Raw genomic sequence first — 21,592 nt, forward strand, 5'->3', positions numbered from 1 at the left:
TCCCCAATTTAAGGTTTTTTTTTTTTTTTTTTTTTTTTTTTTTTTTTTTTTTTGTGGGGGAAGGAGATAAGATGAAAGGATTCTTTACAGTTTGAACTTGGCTCAGGCGATTTCAATCGAACAAAGTGTAGTGTAGGCGCTGCTTAACAATATACCTAACTCTCATATGAAGTTGTTGCTTTTTGTGAATAATAAATAACCTAAGTTAGTCCGTGGACAAGCTATACCTTATATTTCCGTTTCTACCTAACTATGTTTAAACCCCACAGAAAACCTATTAGGGTGTCTTGAATTACACCGGAAGGCCACACAAACCATAATTCCCAGACATTTTCCTAAGCCCAAGCTTAATTAAAACTTTATAACCTACGTACACCTACCTACCTCTCTTCTAGGTATGAATACCTACACCTACCCTTGATAGAAGAGAAGAGGTATGAATACCTACCTAATGAGACTTCCAATTAAAGCCTGCCCCAGTAATATTAAATGACTCAGCAGAAATGGGAAATACGTGGGATTAAGGTCACTTTGAAGGCATTCTAGAAAGGTTAATTAAAGGATATGACCTGCTCATATAAGTGATTTCCTAAAAAGACATTCAGGAAATATCTTGACTTTTGATTTACTTATGTTGCCTCCTATTGGTTAACGGGTGAAAATTTTCAAATAGGCGTAATACGTAAAGTAATATTCATTTATACATGATTGTGTGAAAGACAATTTCCCTGGATAAATTTCATGACTTGACTTGGACTCAAACCACCAATCTCCAGACCCGTAGTCCAACGCGTTGATCATTACACCACTGAGGTTGACGTTCAAATGAACCTTCGAGTATTAAATAGGTTTATCGGAAAGGGAGTTTCCACTAAATCCCTGATATACCTACTCATATTCCCATCATCCCACAGGGATTATAGGTAGAACTTTTTCTATCATATCAAATGCCAAAGCTCTTGATTGAAAGGCTCTTGGGGCAGATTTTGTAGGACGGATTTTTACCTGCCTAAATATTATAGATGTGAATCTTATTCTGAACAAACCTCAAATGAGGTTTATTTTATTTGGAACAGAATAAATATAACCTTTATTTATTATACAGACAAAACACGCGTTTAGTTAAGCCGAGATTCCGCACAAATTGAAAAAGAACAGGTGGTAATACATACCTACTTGTTTGGATTTATGTTGAATATTTATTTATGATGAATATTTAAAAACATGAGTCGGGTTATTTTCATTTTTGCATTGTTCGCCCTCTGATGTGGCATTTTATCTCCACTCGTTGTATAGAAGAGGATTATGGGGAAAGAATGGGGGGACGAGAGAGAGTATGATGAATTAGCGCATTTTAGCCTGGAGGTAACCCACTTTTTAAATGCCATAAAACCGCATACGAAAGGGATAGACGAGAAGGGTATTGAAAAAAATGCAAATATTTAAACAAGCTCTTCTACAACAGCCCTGTGTAGAGTGGCTGGTGTGGCTCTTGCAGAAAATCTCTGATAAAAACTAGAGCCTAAAAACCTTCGACTCCGCCGGAAAACGAACCGGGGACCTCCGGATCAAGCCACTTGGCCAAGGAGGTTGCTAAATCTCTGATAATATTGGTAATTGGTAGGTATCATTAGTTCCTACTGAAGGTCTCTAGTCCCTACACAACATGGCGAAACCATTTGGCCCCAGTCCATTTTTCCCTGACCAAATAGATTAGAGTTAAACACTGATGTCTAAACTAGAAGTCTTTTGTGAGCGAAGCTTATACCTACAAATGACCAATTTTGAGATTACTTCACAAAACTTTCATCGTGCAAGCTTTGTGCTGTTTTTATACCTAAACTTCATCGGATAAGTTGCGTTCGAGGTTTGTAATATCACTCCAGTCACCCCCAAACACAGCTGTGATGGATAGGTTAATTTTGAATTTGTCTCGGGGGATGTGATGGTAAAAGAGTAATATCCTTTTACCTACCTATTCATCGAACAATGTTTCGATTTCAAGAGGTACAGGAGGGGGAGGAGGTAATATGGAAAATATGTTGGTCGGTGATTTCATTTTTCAAAATTTCCATCCCAGCCAGTCGTTAGATAGGGGTACCACTCCTCCTTCTCCTCCCTATGCTACTCTTTTTTGTCGTCGTCGGCGTCTTCTTCTTCTTCTTCTTCTTCTTCTTCTTCTTCTTCTTCTTCTTCTTCTTCTTCTTCTTCTTCTTCTCCTCCTTCTTCACCTTCTCCTCCTCCTCTTCCTCTTCCTACTTTTTCTTTCGCTCTTCCAATACTTTGGAGTTCCGTGTTTGTGAGATAGTATTGGTCTCCCGTACGGCCGTACCCTTACCCAAAACCCTATTCGTCATGATGGGTCCGAAATAATACAACTTCTTAATTTTTGTTCCTTTACAACTATAGCGACTCTGAAATTTAGAGCTCCAATGAAACAAAGAAACTCTTTTACTAACACTATAATTTGTGGAAAATAACGCACCTTTTTCTTTCTGTTCTTCTGTTTTCAGGTCTAGTACGATGAAAGGCCTCAGTTTAGCCATCACGCTATGGCTGACGACCGTCAGTTCGATGCCAATGAGTGAATATGATGCAGAAAGTCTGAAACCCGTCATCAGTATGATAGAGAAGAGGGAGAGAGAGCTGGAACCTCTGTATGTGTATGAGAAAGAACCGGAGGAGGAGATCATTTTTGTGCCCGAAGGTAAAGACTTTGGTTTATCTTGGGTTGAGATAGCTAGTACATGAACGTTCCTAAGATTATGGGAATAGAAAGAAATAACAATAGGTACCTATACGTATTTTATGACACTCGATTGACTCGATATGAAAATATGTCGTGTTCTGATTTGAAGGACTGAACTCCAGACTCTGAAGCGCTGTCGTTATTCAGAGGTACGAACAACCTACACTCAGTAATGTTAAAGCGCCCTAAAGGGGAAAAATACATAGTTGTGAATTTGTCGTCTTTCTTATGATTCCAGATTACGGCCAGCCAGAAGATATAGGTTATGGCTATCAGAAGTCTACTCTCTCCTTCGGGGGATGTGATGGTAAAAGAGTAATATCCTTTTACCTACCTCTTCATCCTTTTACCTACCTATTCATCGAACAATGTTTCGACTTCAAGTGGTACAGGAGGGGGAGGAGGTAATATGGAAAATATGTTGGTCGGTGATTTCATTTTTCAAAATTTCCATCCCAGCCGGTCGTTAGGTAGGGGTACCACTCCTCCTTCTCCTCCCTATGCTACTCTTTTTTGTCGTCGTCGTCGGCGTCTTCTTCTTCTTCGTCTTCTTCTCCTCCTTCTTCACCTTCTCCTCCTCCTCTTCCTCTTCCTACTTTTTCTTTCGCTCTTCCAAAGAGTTCCGTGTTTGTGAGATAGTATTGGTCTCCCGTACGGCCGTACCCTTACCCAAAACCCTATTCGTCATGATGGGTCCGAAATATTAAAACTTCATAATTTTTGTTGCTTTACAACTATAGTGACTCTGAAATTTAGAGCTCCAATGAAACAAAGAAACTCTTTTACTAACACTATAATTTGTGGAAAATAACGCACCTTTTTCTTTCTGTTCTTCTGTTTTCAGGTCTAGTACGATGAAAGGCCTCAGTCTAGCCATCACGCTATGGCTGACGACCGTCAGTTCGATGCCAATGAGCGAATATGATGCAGAAAGTCTGAAACCCGTCATCAGTATGATAGAGAAGAGGGAGAGAGAGCTGGAACCTCTGTATGTGTATGAGAAAGAACCGGAGGAGGAGATCATTTTTGTGCCCGAAGGTAAAGACTTTGGTTTATCTTGGGTTGAGATTTGAGATAGCTAGTACATGAACGTTCCTAGATTATGGGAATAGAAAGAAATAACAATAGGTACCTTTATACGTATCCTATGACACTCGATTGACTCGATATAAAAATATGTCGTGTTCTGATTTGGAGGACTGAACTCCAGACTCTGAAGCGCTGTCGTTATTCAGAGCTACCTGCATTCAGTTAATACCTAAATTCGGCACGAACGACCTACACTCAGTAGTGTTAAAGCGCCTTAAAGGGGAAAAATACAAAGTTGTGAATTTGTCGTCTTTCTTATGATTCCAGATTACGGCCAGCCAGAAGATATAGGTTATGGCTATCAGAAGTCTACTCTCTCCTCGGAGCTCGCCAACTTCAAAGAACACTATCCATATCTCACCAACCAAGAGTTGGAGAAGCTCATGCTAGACTACTTGGAAAAAGGACGTCCCAAAGACAACTACTACATCTACGGCAAGACGAAGAAATCTGTGTTCAGAGAACGAGATGAGTCTGAATATCCTGAGAAGTTACAAAAACTATCACCAGAGCGAGAGGATGATGAGGAGGAGAGATACAAGGAAGATGTCTTAGAGATGAGTCTGAATATCCTGAGAAGTTACAAAAACTATCACCAGAGCGAGAGGATGATGAGGAGGAGAGATACAAGGAAGATGTCTTGTCCATGTGGAGACAGAGGAATCCCTAAACTGATTGAGAGAATGTTTACGTTCTCTGTTTTGTATTTTCAGTCAGTGTTGCTCCGTTATTTGTGAACGAGGTGGCTTTGTAGAGCCTTCGCGCGAACGTGAGTCATTTTTTATTGTTCAAAAAAAGATAACCAAGTAAAACAAGTGTTTTAGATTAGGAATTATTTCGATTGGAGAGATATCGCGACAGCTTTGTTTTTGTGACAAGTGTTTTTGTAGACCGGGAAAGATGTGTCACTTGCTTTCGGTGAAACACTAGGGAGTGCTGATTAGTCCCCGGACAGTTTCTACACACCCTGTATGTTCAGGCTGATATGGTGATATGCCTCGACGCAAAGGGCTGGGCTTACCCCCTAAAAGACGTAAGTACTGTCACCTCATTAAAAACTTTGTTACCTTTTGTCAACTACAAACTTTTGTTAATGTCATTGTTTCGCATGGGCGTTCTTTTATTTACGAGTAGGTATATCCCTTGAATCCCTTTTCCCTTCGCCTACTTCAGGCTATTTCCCTCAGTCCTATCAAACAGAGGATTAGGTACCTGGTATCAGGGCCGTATTTAGGGAGGGGGGAAGGCCCCCCCCCTCGAGCTTCATTTTTCTCAAGAGGAAGGTGTAGATAAAATTTATGTATTAAAAATTAACGTAATGAAAGAGGTTTTCTTTCCAAGTTGGGCAGATCCTGCAATGCTTGTCGCATTATCCTTTTTAGAATGCAAGCAGGATCCTCTGGGACCTGAGACAAACACTTAACTTTACAATAGTACTTAGAAGGATATCTAGATATTGTTTACATATCCCTTTTAACCATTACAAACTTTTTTTAATGTCATTGTTTCGCATGGGCGTTCTATTTACGAGTAGGTATATCCCTTGAATCCCTTTTCCATTCGCCTACTTCAGGCTATTTCCCTCAGTTCTATCAAACAGAGGATTAGGTACCTGGTATCAGGGCCGTATTAAGGGAGGGGGGAAGGGAGCTCCCTCCCCCTCGAGCTTCATTTTTCTCTTTTGCTGAATGGCAGACTCCAAAAATTTGCGGTCGAAGGGCCCTACAAATGGAATAGAATCAAGATCGAAGTAAAAAATCTTGGTAGAATCCCTGTTCTATCCGGATTCTACCAAGCGTTTCGATATGTTTGTGAGCTGCTAAATTATGTCCCCCCCCCCCCCCTAGCTTCTACAATCCCTTTTAACTTCTTTTATCCCGACACGGTTCTACTTATTTCCTCCAGCCTTCAACATTTTCTTGTAACTCCTATGAACAAAAAATGTCTGCAAAAAAATTCCTACCCTGCTTCTGGACCCTTGATTCGTCCATCACTGGCCCAAAGTTAAACAATAGTAGACTTTATTCGTTGCTATCTTACGAAAAGTGACGTAAAGGTATTTTCAATTCAGGGTCAATGTAAATTCCAAACAAACTAAATTAGAGCGACGATTTTGTCACAGCTTGAGGTACAAGCATAGAAGTCAACCTGGATCCATTTACTTTTGGAAATTTCGTAAATTTCATCAAGGAAAGCAGGCTTAAAGTTTAAGGAAAATGTTCAAGGTACTTTATTCGTTGCTATCTTACGAAAAGTGACGTAAAGGTATTCTCAATTCAGGGTCAATGTAAATTCCAAACAAACTAAATTAGAGCGACGATTTTGTCACAGCTTGAGGTACAAGCACAGAAGTCAACCTGGATCCATTTACTTTTGGAAATTTCGTAAATTTCATCAAGGAAAGCAGGCTTAAAGTTTAAGGAAAATGTTCAAGGGCACGGTAAATAAATCTAGGTAACCTGAAAGTTCTTAGCTCAATTCGCTTGGTTCTAAAATCTTTTATTCTCCATTAGGTACTTTCTGAAGTACTCTCTGAAAAATTGGCACATCCACTGAATCCTAGTCTTTTCAGATTGGCAATTTTTATGTACATATGTAATGTAATTAATAACTATGTACCTACACACGAGTAGATAAATAAATAATCTTTAGATCTTCATTAAATCTGACTGTAAAATTAGCACATCCACTAATTTCTAATCTTTATGAAACCTGACTGAAAAATTAGCACATCCACTAATCTTTAAGCAAAAGCAATGAAGCATGTGAAATTGACACATCCACCAATTTCTTGTTATTTTTCTTTATCAATGTTAAACTTGTTCCTTATGGTTAATGGGATGTTAAACTTATTCCTTATGGTTTAAGCACTTAATTTTCTTAATCATTTCAGGCTATCCGGTTTAAAGCCACAACTTCCAGCGCTTCGCCCAATGAAAGGCAGATGTAAAATTAGCACATCCACTAATTTCTAATCTTTATGAAACCTGACTGAAAAATTGGCACATCCACCAATTCCTTGTTATTTTTCTTTATCAATGTTAAACTTATTCCTTATGGTTAATAGGATGTTAAACTTATTCCGTATGGTTTAAGCACTTAATTTTCTTAATCATTTCAGGCTATCCGGTTTAAAGCCACAACTTCCAGCGCTTCGCCCAATGAAAGGCAGATGTGGAATTGACGAGAAAGTATTCAAAAATACTCGAACATCCATTACTGTTGTGGAATGAAAGCTCCATGTTACCCGCAGCTTTTAGTTACAAATCTTATTTTATATACAAATATATATTTTATCTAAATTTAGGTCATATAGGTACTAATGTACTCGTCTTTATTTTGGACAACCCCTTACCGTTTTCTTTTTCGACAAAGTCGTGGATAGCATAATATATTTTATTCATAAGAAAAATATAATAGGTATTTTAGCTTTTCTAAACTATCTGTATGATTATTTCTCGTAAATTTATTTTATCAATGTGCTAGGTCATTTTAGGTTAATTATGATAAAACCCCTATGATAAAGCGTATGTTATTACAGCAGGCCTACTCTACTAAAGTATTAGGACGCCCCATAACCCAATAATGCGTAAGGTACCATTTTGGTTGGTTTACAAAAAGACTACACAAACAATGCATGTATGTATTAAAATAAATGAAAAAAATATTAGGAATAGCTTTGAGCATTTGTTGCTATCTCGTTTAACTTTTAAGAAAAGAGCTAGGTACCTACCTACATTTACAAAACAAACACTGTTGGTATGATGGTAAATATTCAACTTTTGATGGAGATGCATAGATGCTATTTCCCGATTTCGACGGCAAGACAAGGTATTCTACATATACATATTATTTCTTATGGAGTAGAGAAGGAAACGTGACCTGGTGACATGACATCCCCTCCTAACATGCCACAATCAGGAGCTACCCTCGTGTTCAATATTCTAATTTTGATGGAGATGCATAGATGCTATTTCCCGATTTCGATGGCAAGACAAGGTATTCTACATATACATATTTCTTATGGAGTAGAGAAGGAAACGTGACCTGGTGACATGACATCCCCTCCTAACATGCCACAATCAGGAGCTACCCTCGTGTTCATGTTCCCAGACACGGCACAACCCATTGATGCGAACCTTGATAAAAACGTATGTTCTAATGGCTGAGGAATGCTAACAGTCGAACATGACGTCACTTTTTTTTTATCAAAATAATAAACACAGAAAACGGCACAGGAATAATGAATGCGAAGATGACTCATATGAGACATAAGCGAGTTGCTCCATCAAAATAATAAACACAGAAAACGGCACAGGAATAATGAATGCGAAGATGACTCATATGAGACATAAGCGAGTTGCTCCATGACAATGCGCATCATTCAATTCAACAATTGTGTACACTATTCGGTCCGATGGTCCTATCCTGTGTCTTAACATGGAAATTTTCATTGCCAGAGGCGAAGACAATGCTAAGACATTACGAGTCATGAAAGAACACAAGTTCGTGGACTTGGTAAAGTTGGTACCCTGGAAATGTTAGTCACTGGATTCCCCAGGTAGGGGCTTTGTGACTTTGGTATGATGGCATTTTATAATCTGAGTTTTCTATAAAAAGGACTTTATGTATTTCGGTACCCACTTCGGGAGTATTTCGGTAACCACTTTTTTGTGGGAAGAGCAAATAGGAAAAATAGGTAATAGATACAAGTATAATGAATCCTTTGTGCAATTCATACATCAATACACGATTAATCATATGTACCTACTCCAACACGTATGTACATAGTTTCTTATTCCAAATTCAAAATTGGGTCTCAAATCTTTTAAAAAGGGTTTCAGTGTCTACCTTTTTTGCCACATTATCCCTCACAAGTTATTTTAAGCTCAGGGCCTGCTGTAGCTAGTAGTGGTATGATGGCATTTTATAATCTGAGTTTTCTATAAAAAGGACTTTATGTATTTCGGTAGTATTTCGGTACCCACTTCGGGAGTATTTCGGTACTCACTTCTTTTTGTAGGAAGAGCAAATAGGTAATAGATACAAGTATAATGAATCCTTTGTGCAATTCATACAACAATACACGAGTAATCATATGTACCTACTCCAACACGTACATATACCTAGTTACCTAGTTTCTTATTCCAAATTCAAAATTGGGTCTCAGATCTTTTAAAAAGGGTTTCAGTGTCTACCTTTTTTGCCACATTATCCCTCACAAGTTATTTTAAGCTCAGGGCCTGCTGTAGCTAGTAACTATACATAGATATTACCTAATGATAAAACATAGGCTAACCTTTTTAGCTTTTAAGATCTTTCATGTAAAAAAAAGCAAGTAATAAAATTTACGAAAACCACAATAGATACATTAAAACCTATCGAATAAAAATAAAACATAAATTATTATCTGGTTGTTGTTATCTTTGAGCGTTCCTACATTCTTGTAAGTTTGCCAAAAGTTAAAACTACAGAAAGTTCTAAGGTATACCTACCTACCTACTTTCTTGACCTATTTTTCCAAAGGAACGTGTGTACGACACATTGCATACACAAAATTGTTTCCAGGCACTCAGTAAAACTAGTCGTTTGTATGAGACAGTTAGGTACCTACACTGAATAGGGTGGGTAGCTTTTGCGACCCCTTGCTCGAGGTGAGTACTTGTTGGACCAGCCTAGTTACTTTGAAGGTAGCGCACCTGCCTTGTAAGCGCAAGGCCGCGGGTTCAATTCCCGCCCGGGGTGGATTTTATCCTAAACAGATAAGAGATAAGATTAGCTTTCTTCTATCCTCTCATGTAAAAAAAGCAAGTAATAAAATTTACGAAAACCACAATAGATACATTAAAACCTATCAAATAAATAAAACATAAATTATTATCTGGTTGTTGTTATCTTTGAGCGTTCCTACATTCTTGTAAGTTTGCCAAAAGTTAAAACTACAGAAAGTTAGGTACCTACTACCTACCTACTTTCTTGACCTATTTTTCCGAAGGAACGTGTGTACGACACATTGCATACACAGTATTGTTTCCAGGCACTCAGTAAAACTAGTCGTTTGTATGAGACAGGTAGGTACCTACACTGAATAGGGTAGGTACCTTTTGCGACCCTCGAGGTGAGTACCTACTTATTAAAGGTCTTGTTGGACCAGCCTAGTTACTTTGAAGGTAGCGCACCTACCATGTAAGCGCAAGGCCGCGGGTTCAATTCCCGCCCGGGGTGGATTTTATCCTAAACAGATAAGAGATAAGATTAGCTTTCTTCTATCCTATCTTCCTTCTCTTTTCGCTTTAAGGGACGATAAGAGCTTGGCAGTAACAGTTCCCTCTATCTAACATCTTGGGGGGGGGAATCTTGCAAGTGAGGTACAAGATAACAGACAACAGAGACCAAAAACGAATCCGCAAATCATTTCTTTGTCAAAATTGAAGAAGTACCTAAAAGGGCAGAGCATTTTTACGGAAGATTTTTTTTTTTTACTTTCTATTATTTTTTCAAGGTGAGCAAAAACCTCGTAGACGTAGAGTGAAAAGTTAAACCTCGATTCTCTCGGCCCCCATTCCCCATACACTGGAGAGGCTTAGCAAATCCTCGGGTATCTTGTGTGATGGCATGTAGATACTGGGTGACGTCATCCGAGTGAAGGACGCACACAAGCAGGGGAATCCTAGGTGGAGGAGAGGAGAGCGGGGGACGTTGTGTTTTCAGTGCGACGGTGAACGCTCGTGTCCACGTCTAGTACGTTTCGTACCAAATCTCGTACGAAAGATACTTTTGCTCACTTGACGTGTTTGATTTTAGTACGATTTTTTCCCCATGGAAAATATCACCTGAGGAAGGTAACAGGGGGAATTTAAGGGTAATGAGGAGGATAGAAAGGAGAGTTTGTGACTTTTTTTCTGTAAAAGTTTACTAGGGTTCTGCCTAGCCTTAGAGCCTTGTTTTTTTTTTTTTTTTTTTTTTTTCTCTTAGTTTTTTGGTTTTTTTTTTTTCCAGTACACTATTCGGTCCGATGGTCCTATCCTGTGTCTTAACATGGAAATTTTCATTGCCAGAGGCGAAGACGATGGTAGGACATTACGAGACATGAAAGAACACAAGTTCGTGGACTTGGTAAAGTTGGTACCCTGGAAATGTTAGTCACTGGATTCCCCAGGTAGGGGCTTTGTGACTTAGCGGCTGAGTTTGGCGTAGTTTACTGACTACCTAAATTACAGCACAATTTAGTTAATAGCTATTTTATTTATCTGAGATTCAAGCTCTGAAAATGCTAGAAAATCTCTAGAGGTGCTCTTTCTTTAGAAGTTAGTGAGGTGTCATTTAGCCCCACGTATTCCTCATATACAATGCATAGAAACAATACACAGAAAATCCAGACCTCTGGGCCAAAATCCGACGTCAGTATGAAAGTTTCTATTATGATAATGGCAGAGTCATGGTTAGTGCCATGTTGCCGTGCTGTAAACTGACCAAGTAGTGCTAGAGGACTAGAGGTACTTAAACCAGCTGTTTGGTTCACTCTCTGGTATTTGGTATTTCTTGTGCGAGTCCTAGAGTGAGGTCAAACGGCTAATCTTTCCTCTCCATCTATCTGCCCAGGCAAGCTAGTCGGAGTGTTATTTTCTAATGCTTAAAACTGCCGCGGGGGGAATGTGTGATATCTTTAGAAACAATGTCGAGGGTACCTCAACGAATAATGTTAATGTGCAAAAATATACGATGACGTTGATGTAATGTAATAGTAATAATGAGCATAGTGGAAACACATAAATCTGCTGCTAGCTGATAGTAGCGAAATATAATCTAATGTCTAGTCTCTAACCAGGCTATGTAGATATCATTATCTCAGCCAAGTCCAATAAATAATCTACTTGAGATATTGTTTGTCAAGTAGAGGCATTCAGCTGACTGGTCTGATCTCACGAGCATGATTAAAATTCAAAGAGATCTATGAGCTCTTATTGCAAAAGCCAGGATAGCATTAACCCTATACTTGGTCTTTAGTGCCTATTTCTACCCCCACCATTCATTGATGGAAGATGAAACAACTTTGGGAATCACCCTTGTGACAAAAATGAATTCCAGAATACAAAACCTATACCTATAGGTAACAGGTGGATGATGTAAGGAACAAGTTGTAGAAGGGGGAGCAAAATAAAGTAGAGAATTTGCACCATGACGAGAACAAGTTACACCAAAGGGGAAAAGAACTCGGAGATCAAAAAGGGTGAGACACACGAGTAGAAATAAATGTGAAAAGACAAACGAGAAAAAGGGGAGCAGCATAGATAAGTATGTGTAGAAAGAGAATCTTCACTAAAACAGATAATACTAAAGACGAAGAATTTGAAGGAGCAGAAGCAATCAGCGAGCGAGATCAAGAGATGCTCAGGAAAGGACGAGCCAAAAACAACAAAAAAAGTCACACAAAGAAGTAAACAATGAACCAAACCTAAAAGAGAGGAGACAAACCAGAAGATGGAGTTGAAGAACAGGTGATACCAAGAGATGGAATAAGAAATGAGCAACGTTACGACAAGGTGATGGTGATACATACTGAACTCGGGCTCTCTCACAAACGGGCTATACACTGTGAGACCATCTGCGTGATGATAAATGCTACAGAAATACCAGAATGTCTTGGTAATGACATAGGATGTCTAATGTCTAATATAAACCCAACAGACCTAACCAATAATCTTGGTAATGACATCAGAGTAAACTCTAATGACGATGAACCTGTACTGGTGACAGGCAATATTGATAAAATCATTCGTATTCTACAGGAATTTATCAGAATAACCCTCCGTTTCATCTAAATTTCACGAGATTCTTCAAGTGTAAACTCTACTTCTTAACGTTTGAGGACCACTCTAGGATCTGGTACCAATGGTACTACGTAAGGATCTGGTATTGGGATCTCTTTCTCTTCTCGTTGTCGTGCATATTTGTTCAGGTCAGCATCGAAGCTGCTAGCAGCTGGAGGCTAGTATGATGAAGGAAGCAGGTTAGCTGTTAGCCCCAGACAGACGCGTTCAATCTGTGGCGCCAGGATTTCCCTGCCCTTCTGCTCTCTCTCTGCCTCTCGCGCGTTCTTACGTTACATCAGGCATCGAACATAGCTTGCTCAATTTTTTAACATTTTCTGAGATTTATTTTTTTTTCTCAACTCGAACTGTTTTTTTTTTTTTTTTTTTTTGTAAATTTACTTACATGTACGTGTTATAAAAGGTGTACTACCAATATTTCTTTACTTTTTTTCTTCAAATAGAGTCTTCAAGTCGCAGACCCCTAAAATATCGATGAGACCTGTCTCTCCACAGGTTTAGTCCTTCCGCTAATCCTATTTTCCCCGGAAATGTTCACAACTCCCTCCAAGATTTTCCTGTCAAGGGAAAGCGAATGCCAGGTTGTTGGCACAGAGCTCTCCTCTCTCCAGTATTCTTTGCTTTCTCAATCATCCGAAGAGCAAAAGTTGCGAGAGAGGATATTATTCATTCAATTTCTACATACTTAATGTCTGTGTATTTTATAGATCGTGTGTGTAAGTATACGCAGAAGATATTACGTGGATTTGACATTCTCTTCTGTGAGAGAGCTTATCTTCTCACCAGTAGGTGTCACTGGTGTCAGGCCTGACTAGAATCATGGCTTCGTACGAACGCAGGTATGCCTGATTGTTGATTGGTTAGCCTGTGTTGAAACAACTCGGTATATTTTCTCTAACGAGTATCTACACTACTGTCTGGGGAAAATCGTAGACACTGGAGATTGGAGCCAAAAAGCAAAGAGTAGGAGGTAAACATGGAGACAACGCGTAACAAGGAGACTGGGGGAACCCCTTTGAAACACCGTTCTTGACATTCTACAACACTATCATTAATTTTAATTTTTGTACGATTGCTTATGATGTTCTCAACCTTTTCACCCTCTTGAGGGTTGTTGAGGGTGGAATTCCGAATTCGTGAGATGCTATAATTATAGGGAACTTGTAATGAATGCGTAAGGTCCTTGAAGGGAATCTTATCAAAAGATAAGAGATAAATAAGCTACCTTATAATTTACTCGATCCTATTGTTGATAACAACTTATAATGGTATAATCAAACCTAATAACAGGAGTATTTGACGAAACGACGAAGTGAGAAGGCAGTAAATGTGCAAAAACTACTAACTTTTCTAATTTGTACACAAGATGAGGGAGAGGAGAGAAGAAAAACTTAGTGGATGTGCCAAGATTACTTTGCCAAACTATCTAACGAGCAACGGGAAATTGGTTTTTTAGTGGATGTGCCAAAAATACTAGAGAGGGATAGAGTGGACTTTTAGTGGATGTTTCAAAACTACCAAATGTCCCAATACAGGTTTTTGTTCGAAGAGAAAGTACCTATAGGATTTTCTTTACACCCAAATAATAATTTATGTCAAATGTCATTGTTTTCATAGCAAAAAGTGATGATATATTGTTTTGCTCCAGTTTCAGAGAATCACCCACCAAATTTTCCAATACAGGTTGAGGTTTGAAGAGAGAGTACCTATAGGATACAATTTTTTATCAAGATGAGTTTTTTCAGAAAAGTTTGCAATAAAAAAAATATTAAAATGATCGAATTTACGGTCCTACGGCTGCTGTGATGAACGCTTCGAAAATTCCTTTATCAGAGGAGCCCAAGATTTCTATGAGATGTGTACTGCATAAAGTTGCTGTGGAAAAACTTACATTCAATCTTACTGTCAATCACCCTGGAAAGGTACCGCTACCGAACTGCTACTGATGTGAAAGCTGAAAGAAATTGATCTGTAATTTCCTCACCTTAGGATTGGGCAGCTCTCCATTCTGCAGACTGGCCATGTAACATCTCAACCTGAACTGCTCGCAGTGAAGTCTCTCCAAATTCTCCTCCCATTGGGTTATTTGCTCGTTGATTTGCTGTTTGGTTTCTGGTTCTGCCAAAACACTCATCTGGAGATCTGCCATGTGCTTCAACTTGTTGTCCTGAAATCGACAGAGATTTTGAGAAATCAGTACTAACCCAGATTTTGTAGTGAAGAATGAATTTCAGAACGGAAACTGGAAAGCTTCTGATTGCCTTGTTTTGTACGATATTTCACTAAGAGTAATATCAAAGTTGTTTGTTCAAGATTTTGATATTGCAATTAGTTGTTGGAATTAAAATGTATTGGACGATTTAAAGTGGGATTACAAATACCAAGTATTCATGTTCAAGGCTTAGCATCTGCAACCACCAATTTAAGGAAATTTATTCGACATTTTGCGTCTAATTTCAGTCTGAAAATAATCCAAGATAGATGTATCAATCCGTTACAGTTTGTGCCCATAAAGGAATATGCATCTACAATAAGACTTTGTTTTCACAGCGAGGATAAAGAGATTTCCAGTCTTCTCCTGGAAGGATAAACAAGGTTATGAATATTCTATTCTCTCTTGTGCACTGCATATTGCATAATTATCATAAAGGCTAAATAATGTTTTCTCAAGTTATCTTCGCTGTGATGTAAAACTCAAAGTTTGCTTGTCGTTCGGAATCTAGAGAATGGCGTAACTGATTTGCATAAAACTTTTGTACACAAGATGAGAGAGAGAGGAGAGAAGGAAAACTTAGTGGATGTGCCAAGATTACTTTGCCAAACTATCTAATAGGAAGAGGAACGAGCAACGGGAAATTGGTTTTTTAGTGGATGTGCCAAAAATACTAGAGAGGGATAGAGCGGACTTTTAGTGGATGTTTCAAAACTACCAAATGTCCCAATACAGGTTTTTGTTCGAAGAGAGAGGAGTACCTATAGGATTTTCTTTACACCCAAATAATAATTTATGTGAAATGTCATTGTTTTCATAGCAAAAAGTGATGATGTATGGTTTTGCTCCAGTTTCAGAGAATCGCCCACCAAATTTTCCAATACAGGTTGAGGTTTGAAGAGAGAGTACCTACCTAGGTATAGGATACAATTTTTTTATCAAGATGAGTTTTTTCAGAAAAGTTTGCAATAATAAAATTTCCACAGAGACAAGCAGTCTGGCCCGGCTTTATGTAAGCTAGTCACGAAATGCACGCGAACTGTTATGGGCGTGAATATGGCTAACTCTTGGGGGAGTGTGGGTGAGGTAATCACATCGTTGCCATTTGTACGTGGTGGTCATTAGTGGATTTCCAACATGCAATCCGGCTTGCCCATTCGCCTTGTTGCCAGACCCAATGACTTAACTTGCAGCAATTTGTTTCTCGGAAATATGAGGTGCCCACGACTCCCCACACCTAACACGCTTACAACATTCATAAAGGTACCCGGACTCCCTCTGCATTCAGAATTTGAAGAACTTTCGCCGAAACTACTAGCTACGGAGCTGGTAATTCCTTGGTGACGAAATAATGAAAGTATTCAACCTTTGGATTTCATAATTTTTCTCAAAAATTTGAAGTCCCTACAGATGTGCGAAGTTCATTCATCAGGTGTAGGTTCCTCGTTCCTAAGTTCCTTTTAATGAGAAGTTACGCTAAAGTTCGTCATAGGTAAATATTCAACTTTTGATGGAGATGCATAGATGCTATTTCCCGATTTCGACGGCAAGACAAGGTATTCTACATATACATATTATTTCTTATGGAGTAGAGAAGGAAACGTGACCTGGTGACATGACATCCCCTCCTAACATGCCACAATCAGGAGCTACCCTCGTGTTCATGTTCCCAGACACGGCACAACCCATTGATGCGAACCTTGATAAAAACGTATGTTCTAATGGCTGAGGAATGCTAACAGTCGAACATGACGTCACTTTTTTTTATCAAAATAATAAACACAGAAAACGGCACAGGAATAATGAATGCGAAGATGACTCATATGAGACATAAGCGAGTTGCTCCATGACAATGCGCATCATTCAATTCAACAATTCAGTACACTATTCGGTCCGATGGTCCTATCCTGTGTCTTAACATGGAAATTTTCATTGCCAGAGGCGAAGACGATGGTAGGACATTACGAGACATGAAAGAACACAAGTTCGTGGACTTGGTAAAGTTGGTACCCTGGAAATGTTAGTCACTGGATTCCCCAGGTAGGGGCTTTGTGACTTAGCGGCTGAGTTTGGCGTAGTTTACTGACTACCTAAATTACAGCACAATTTAGTTAATAGCTATTTTATTTATCTGAGATTCAAGCTCTGAAAATGCTAGAAAATCTCTAGAGGTGCTCTTTCTTTAGAAGTTAGTGAGGTGTCATTTAGCCCCACGTATTCCTCATATACAATGCATAGAAACAATACACAGAAAATCCAGACCTCTGGGCCAAAATCCGACGTCAGTATGAAAGTTTCTATTATGATAATGGCAGAGTCATGGTTAGTGCCATGTTGCCGTGCTGTAAACTGACCAAGTAGTGCTAGAGGACTAGAGGTACTTAAACCAGCTGTTTGGTTCACTCTCTGGTATTTGGTATTTCTTGTGCGAGTCCTAGAGTGAGGTCAAACGGCTAATCTTTCCTCTCCATCTATCTGCCCAGGCAAGCTAGTCGGAGTGTTATTTTCTAATGCTTAAAACTGCCGCGGGGGGAATGTGTGATATCTTTAGAAACAATGTCGAGGGTACCTCAACGAATAATGTTAATGTGCAAAAATATACGATGACGTTGATGTAATGTAATAGTAATAATGAGCATAGTGGAAACACATAAATCTGCTGCTAGCTGATAGTAGCGAAATATAATCTAATGTCTAGTCTCTAACCAGGCTATGTAGATATCATTATCTCAGCCAAGTCCAATAAATAATCTACTTGAGATATTGTTTGTCAAGTAGAGGCATTCAGCTGACTGGTCTGATCTCACGAGCATGATTAAAATTCAAAGAGATCTATGAGCTCTTATTGCAAAAGCCAGGATAGCATTAACCCTATACTTGGTCTTTAGTGCCTATTTCTACCCCCACCATTCATTGATGGAAGATGAAACAACTTTGGGAATCACCCTTGTGACAAAAATGAATTCCAGAATACAAAACCTATACCTATAGGTAACAGGTGGATGATGTAAGGAACAAGTTGTAGAAGGGGGAGCAAAATAAAGTAGAGAATTTGCACCATGACGAGAACAAGTTACACCAAAGGGGAAAAGAACTCGGAGATCAAAAAGGGTGAGACACACGAGTAGAAATAAATGTGAAAAGACAAACGAGAAAAAGGGGAGCAGCATAGATAAGTATGTGTAGAAAGAGAATCTTCACTAAAACAGATAATACTAAAGACGAAGAATTTGAAGGAGCAGAAGCAATCAGCGAGCGAGATCAAGAGATGCTCAGGAAAGGACGAGCCAAAAACAACAAAAAAAGTCATCGAACACTTTTAGAGTGGCTCCCATAAGCCACAAATCACTCGCCCCCACCCCCGCAGCCCTCGCGGGGCGAAGGCCCCCAGGCATTTAACGGGTACAATAATATACTAAAAATATCTGCCTATAACGAGAAGCATCCACCCCTCTTTGTAAAATTTTAAAATTTACGTTTGTATTCAACCGCCACTGACAAGAAAAAAAACAGCAATTTTTTCTGCCCACCTCAAAAACTCGAACCCGGGCAAGGATCACACAAGTATTGTAACAGCATACCCGCTTTCGTTTTTTATTATTTCGTATTAATATTTGGATTTTTTTTTTTTTTTTTTTTTTTTTTAAAAAAAACAAAAACCCCCCACAAACCAAATACCAGAATGTCTTGGTAATGACATAGGATGTCTAATGTCTAATATAAACCCAACAGACCTAACCAATAATCTTGGTAATGACATCAGAGTAAACTCTAATGACGATGAACCTGTACTGGTGACAGGCAATATTGATAAAATCATTCGTATTCTACAGGAATTTATCAGAATAACCCTCCGTTTCATCTAAATTTCACGAGATTCTTCAAGTGTAAACTCTACTTCTTAACGTTTGAGGACCACTCTAGGATCTGGTACCAATGGTACTACGTAAGGATCTGGTATTGGGATCTCTTTCTCTTCTCGTTGTCGTGCAGTCACACAAAGAAGTAAACAATGAACCAAACCTAAAAGAGAGGAGACAAACCAGAAGATGGAGTTGAAGAACAGGTGATACCTAAACGGCTTGGCGTAAGATTTAGCTATGTACTGGGCTATGCTATGACAGGCTAGGCTTTTAGAGTTAATTTATTGTTTGTACAGTCTGAACGGTGAACGCCGATCCCGTCTGAACACAGGGAAATGCGAAGAAGGAGAAGAATTAATAAAAATTCCCTAGGTATTTTTACTTTCTATTATTATTATTATTATTATTATTATTATTATTATTATTATTATAATTATTATTTTTTTTTCATTTATAAAAGGTGTACTACCAATATTTCTTTACTTTTTTTCTTCAAATAGAGTCTTCAAGTCGCAGACCCCTAAAATATCGATGAGACCTGTCTCTCCACAGGTTTAGTCCTTCCGCTAATCCTATTTTCCCCGGAAATGTTCACAACTCCCTCCAAGATTTTCCTGTCAAGGGAAAGCGAATGCCAGGTTGTTGGCACAGAGCTCTCCTCTCTCCAGTATTCTTTGCTTTCTCAATCATCCGAAGAGCAAAAGTTGCGAGAGAGGATATTATTCATTCAATTTCTACATACTTAATGTCTGTGTATTTTATAGATCGTGTGTGTAAGTATACGCAGAAGATATTACGTGGATTTGACATTCTCTTCTGTGAGAGAGCTTATCTTCTCACCAGTAGGTGTCACTGGTGTCAGGCCTGACTAGAATCATGGCTTCGTACGAACGCAGGTATGCCTGATTGTTGATTGGTTAGCCTGTGTTGAAACAACTCGGTATATTTTCTCTAACGAGTATCTACACTACTGTAGTGTTAGTTGGAGAGTTTGACTTTATTACATTAGTCTCCATAGCGAGCTGATCCCGACATTGGAAGTTTGAACATTAATCAAACATCTTTGTGAATTTATAAACACAGGTGCTTCAGACAATGAGCACCAGTCAAACAGACCAATCGCAAGTCGACTCCTTTGGAATTGTCAATCATGAAAGAAGATGTCTACAACAAGAAGAACCACTTATCAATGCCGTTGACCCTTCTCGAGAAGAATTTATGTAGGAAAAATGATCCAATGATATTAAATATAATTATCCCTTTACAAGAAACCTATTAGAAACTGAAGCAAAAGCATAGCGATATAAATATTTATTATGAATTATAGCAAAGAGTAAACGTAGAAGATAAATCTTAACGTGTGTGCTGTGGCTATTTACCTGCATGTAATATATTTCAGCATCACGATTCTCAGAAAACAAGTCTTTAACTTTTAGCAAGGAACAAGAAACTGCGAAACCCGCACTATCGAGTCATCCACCTATAATAAAAGGAGAACAGGAACGCTGTAATGTTTTCTTTCTTTCTTTTTTTTTTTATTCAACTTTGCAGCTTACAAGTGCACAAGTACCATGTTGGTTGTGTAACTTGAATCTATCGCAAGTTCCAAGCTTGAATTGCATGGCCATAATCCATAAACTAGTACTCGGGTTATGATATACATATGTAGGTACTACTTCTGTGAACTTTAGTGCCATTAGATTAGATCATGCATTCAGATTCGGTCAACACGTCTCATGTGGGAATATGTGAGACTGGTCCGACCTGCTTAGCATATTCCTACGCCCACGTGAATAATTATTAACCATTCAAAAAGGTCCATTTCATACTGAGGACATTGCGAGAGTCGCTATGTTGTGTGTGTCACAATTATTCACATCATAACCTGTTGACTTAGAATACGAACGGTAAAAAGGCGTTGATTCGTCTCATGAGCCCTTTCATTCGTTTCTAGTTCTCTGTATTTTTTTCTAAAGCCCGACAAAAGTGGAGAAAAACTTTTAAAAATGACTCAGAGTGCATGAAGGACACTCCTCCCTCGTTTCGAGATAAAAAGAAGAAGACATGGTGAACGCTTTAATCATGTTAAGTCATTCCGTCATTCATTCTTCTTCGTCGTTCTCTTGAACGTCTGAAAAAAGATCGAGAAAAAAAACTTTCGTCTCGCCATCAATGAAATTAATCCTCAAGTAAACGTTATACTTCTTTTTTTAATTAGATAAATGAAGAAAAGCAGTAAATCCCCTCTTGGCTAGTGACAAGCTAGCAACCCAACCAGCACCTTCTGTAATTATAGCATGAGCTATCCTATCCTAAGCATAAGCATGCTATCAGCTATGAGCCATATTTCCAAACGTAAATCCAAACCTGTCCCCGAGAATGACATCATTGAGTTGAGTTGACAGTTTATAACGTCGAGGTTCGTTTAATTTCGTTGCAATTATTTTTAATAAATATTTCTCAAATACAACGGCGACTTTCTATCTGTCGTCCCACGAATTATATTATTAATACCAACACAAAACACGATGTACTTTATAATCTGTGGGAGTGACCAGTGGTGCCTACTTTTGCGATATAATTTACTCGTTATTAATACCAACACAAAACACGATGTACTTTATAATCTGTGGGAGTGACCAGTGGTGCCTACTTTTGCGATATAATTTACTCGTTGCTATTGAGAGAAAGGTATTTTTGGCAGACTTTGCATCGTCAGTTTGTTGTGATGTCAAGTATATAGGTTAGATTCTCAACTTCGTGTGTTGTTGGTGTTGCCGCTAGTGTCATCATGGCTCATAGCTCGGGGGGCGTTCACCTTCAGATCTAGAAACACTACTGGTGAACA

General features: G+C 38.7%; 3 protein-coding genes and 1 long non-coding RNA gene across 5 annotated transcripts in view; all 4 read left to right on the forward strand.

Moving 5' to 3' along the window:
• LOC108253671 overlaps positions 1 to 4,592 on the forward strand; it is a 23,182-nt gene extending 18,590 nt beyond the window's left edge. Inside the window, exons 2-4 of the mRNA XM_017448055.2 lie at positions 3,594 to 3,787; positions 4,106 to 4,438; positions 4,552 to 4,592. Coding sequence (XP_017303544.1) covers positions 3,604 to 3,787; positions 4,106 to 4,438; positions 4,552 to 4,592 — 558 coding nt within the window. The 5' untranslated portion in view covers positions 3,594 to 3,603. The remainder of the gene's footprint in view (positions 1 to 3,593; positions 3,788 to 4,105; positions 4,439 to 4,551) is intronic.
• LOC103518882 overlaps positions 1 to 7,092 on the forward strand; it is a 12,340-nt gene extending 5,248 nt beyond the window's left edge. Inside the window, exon 3 of one of the 2 annotated variants that reach the window (XM_017448115.2) lies at positions 6,960 to 7,092. The gene's annotated coding sequence lies outside the window, so the exon portion shown is untranslated. Of the gene's footprint in view, positions 1 to 6,731; positions 6,793 to 6,959 lie in introns of those variants that run through there. The other variant, XM_008483967.2, reaches the window with a different exon arrangement.
• The window catches only part of LOC103519035 (transcription factor HIVEP3), an 85,445-nt gene continuing 68,355 nt past the window's right edge, over positions 4,503 to 21,592 (forward strand). The window contains exon 1 of the mRNA XM_026830489.1: positions 4,503 to 4,871. Coding sequence (XP_026686290.1) covers positions 4,832 to 4,871 — 40 coding nt within the window. The 5' untranslated portion in view covers positions 4,503 to 4,831. The remainder of the gene's footprint in view (positions 4,872 to 21,592) is intronic.
• Positions 8,420 to 9,261, forward strand: LOC113471430. Its single transcript, XR_003394132.1, has 2 exons — positions 8,420 to 8,537; positions 8,875 to 9,261. It is a non-coding gene; the product is annotated as an uncharacterized LOC113471430 (long non-coding RNA).

The sequence above is a fragment of the Diaphorina citri genome, unplaced genomic scaffold (genome assembly GCF_000475195.1).
Source record: "Diaphorina citri unplaced genomic scaffold, Diaci psyllid genome assembly version 1.1 scaffold63, whole genome shotgun sequence".
NCBI lineage: Eukaryota > Metazoa > Arthropoda > Insecta > Hemiptera > Psyllidae > Diaphorina > Diaphorina citri.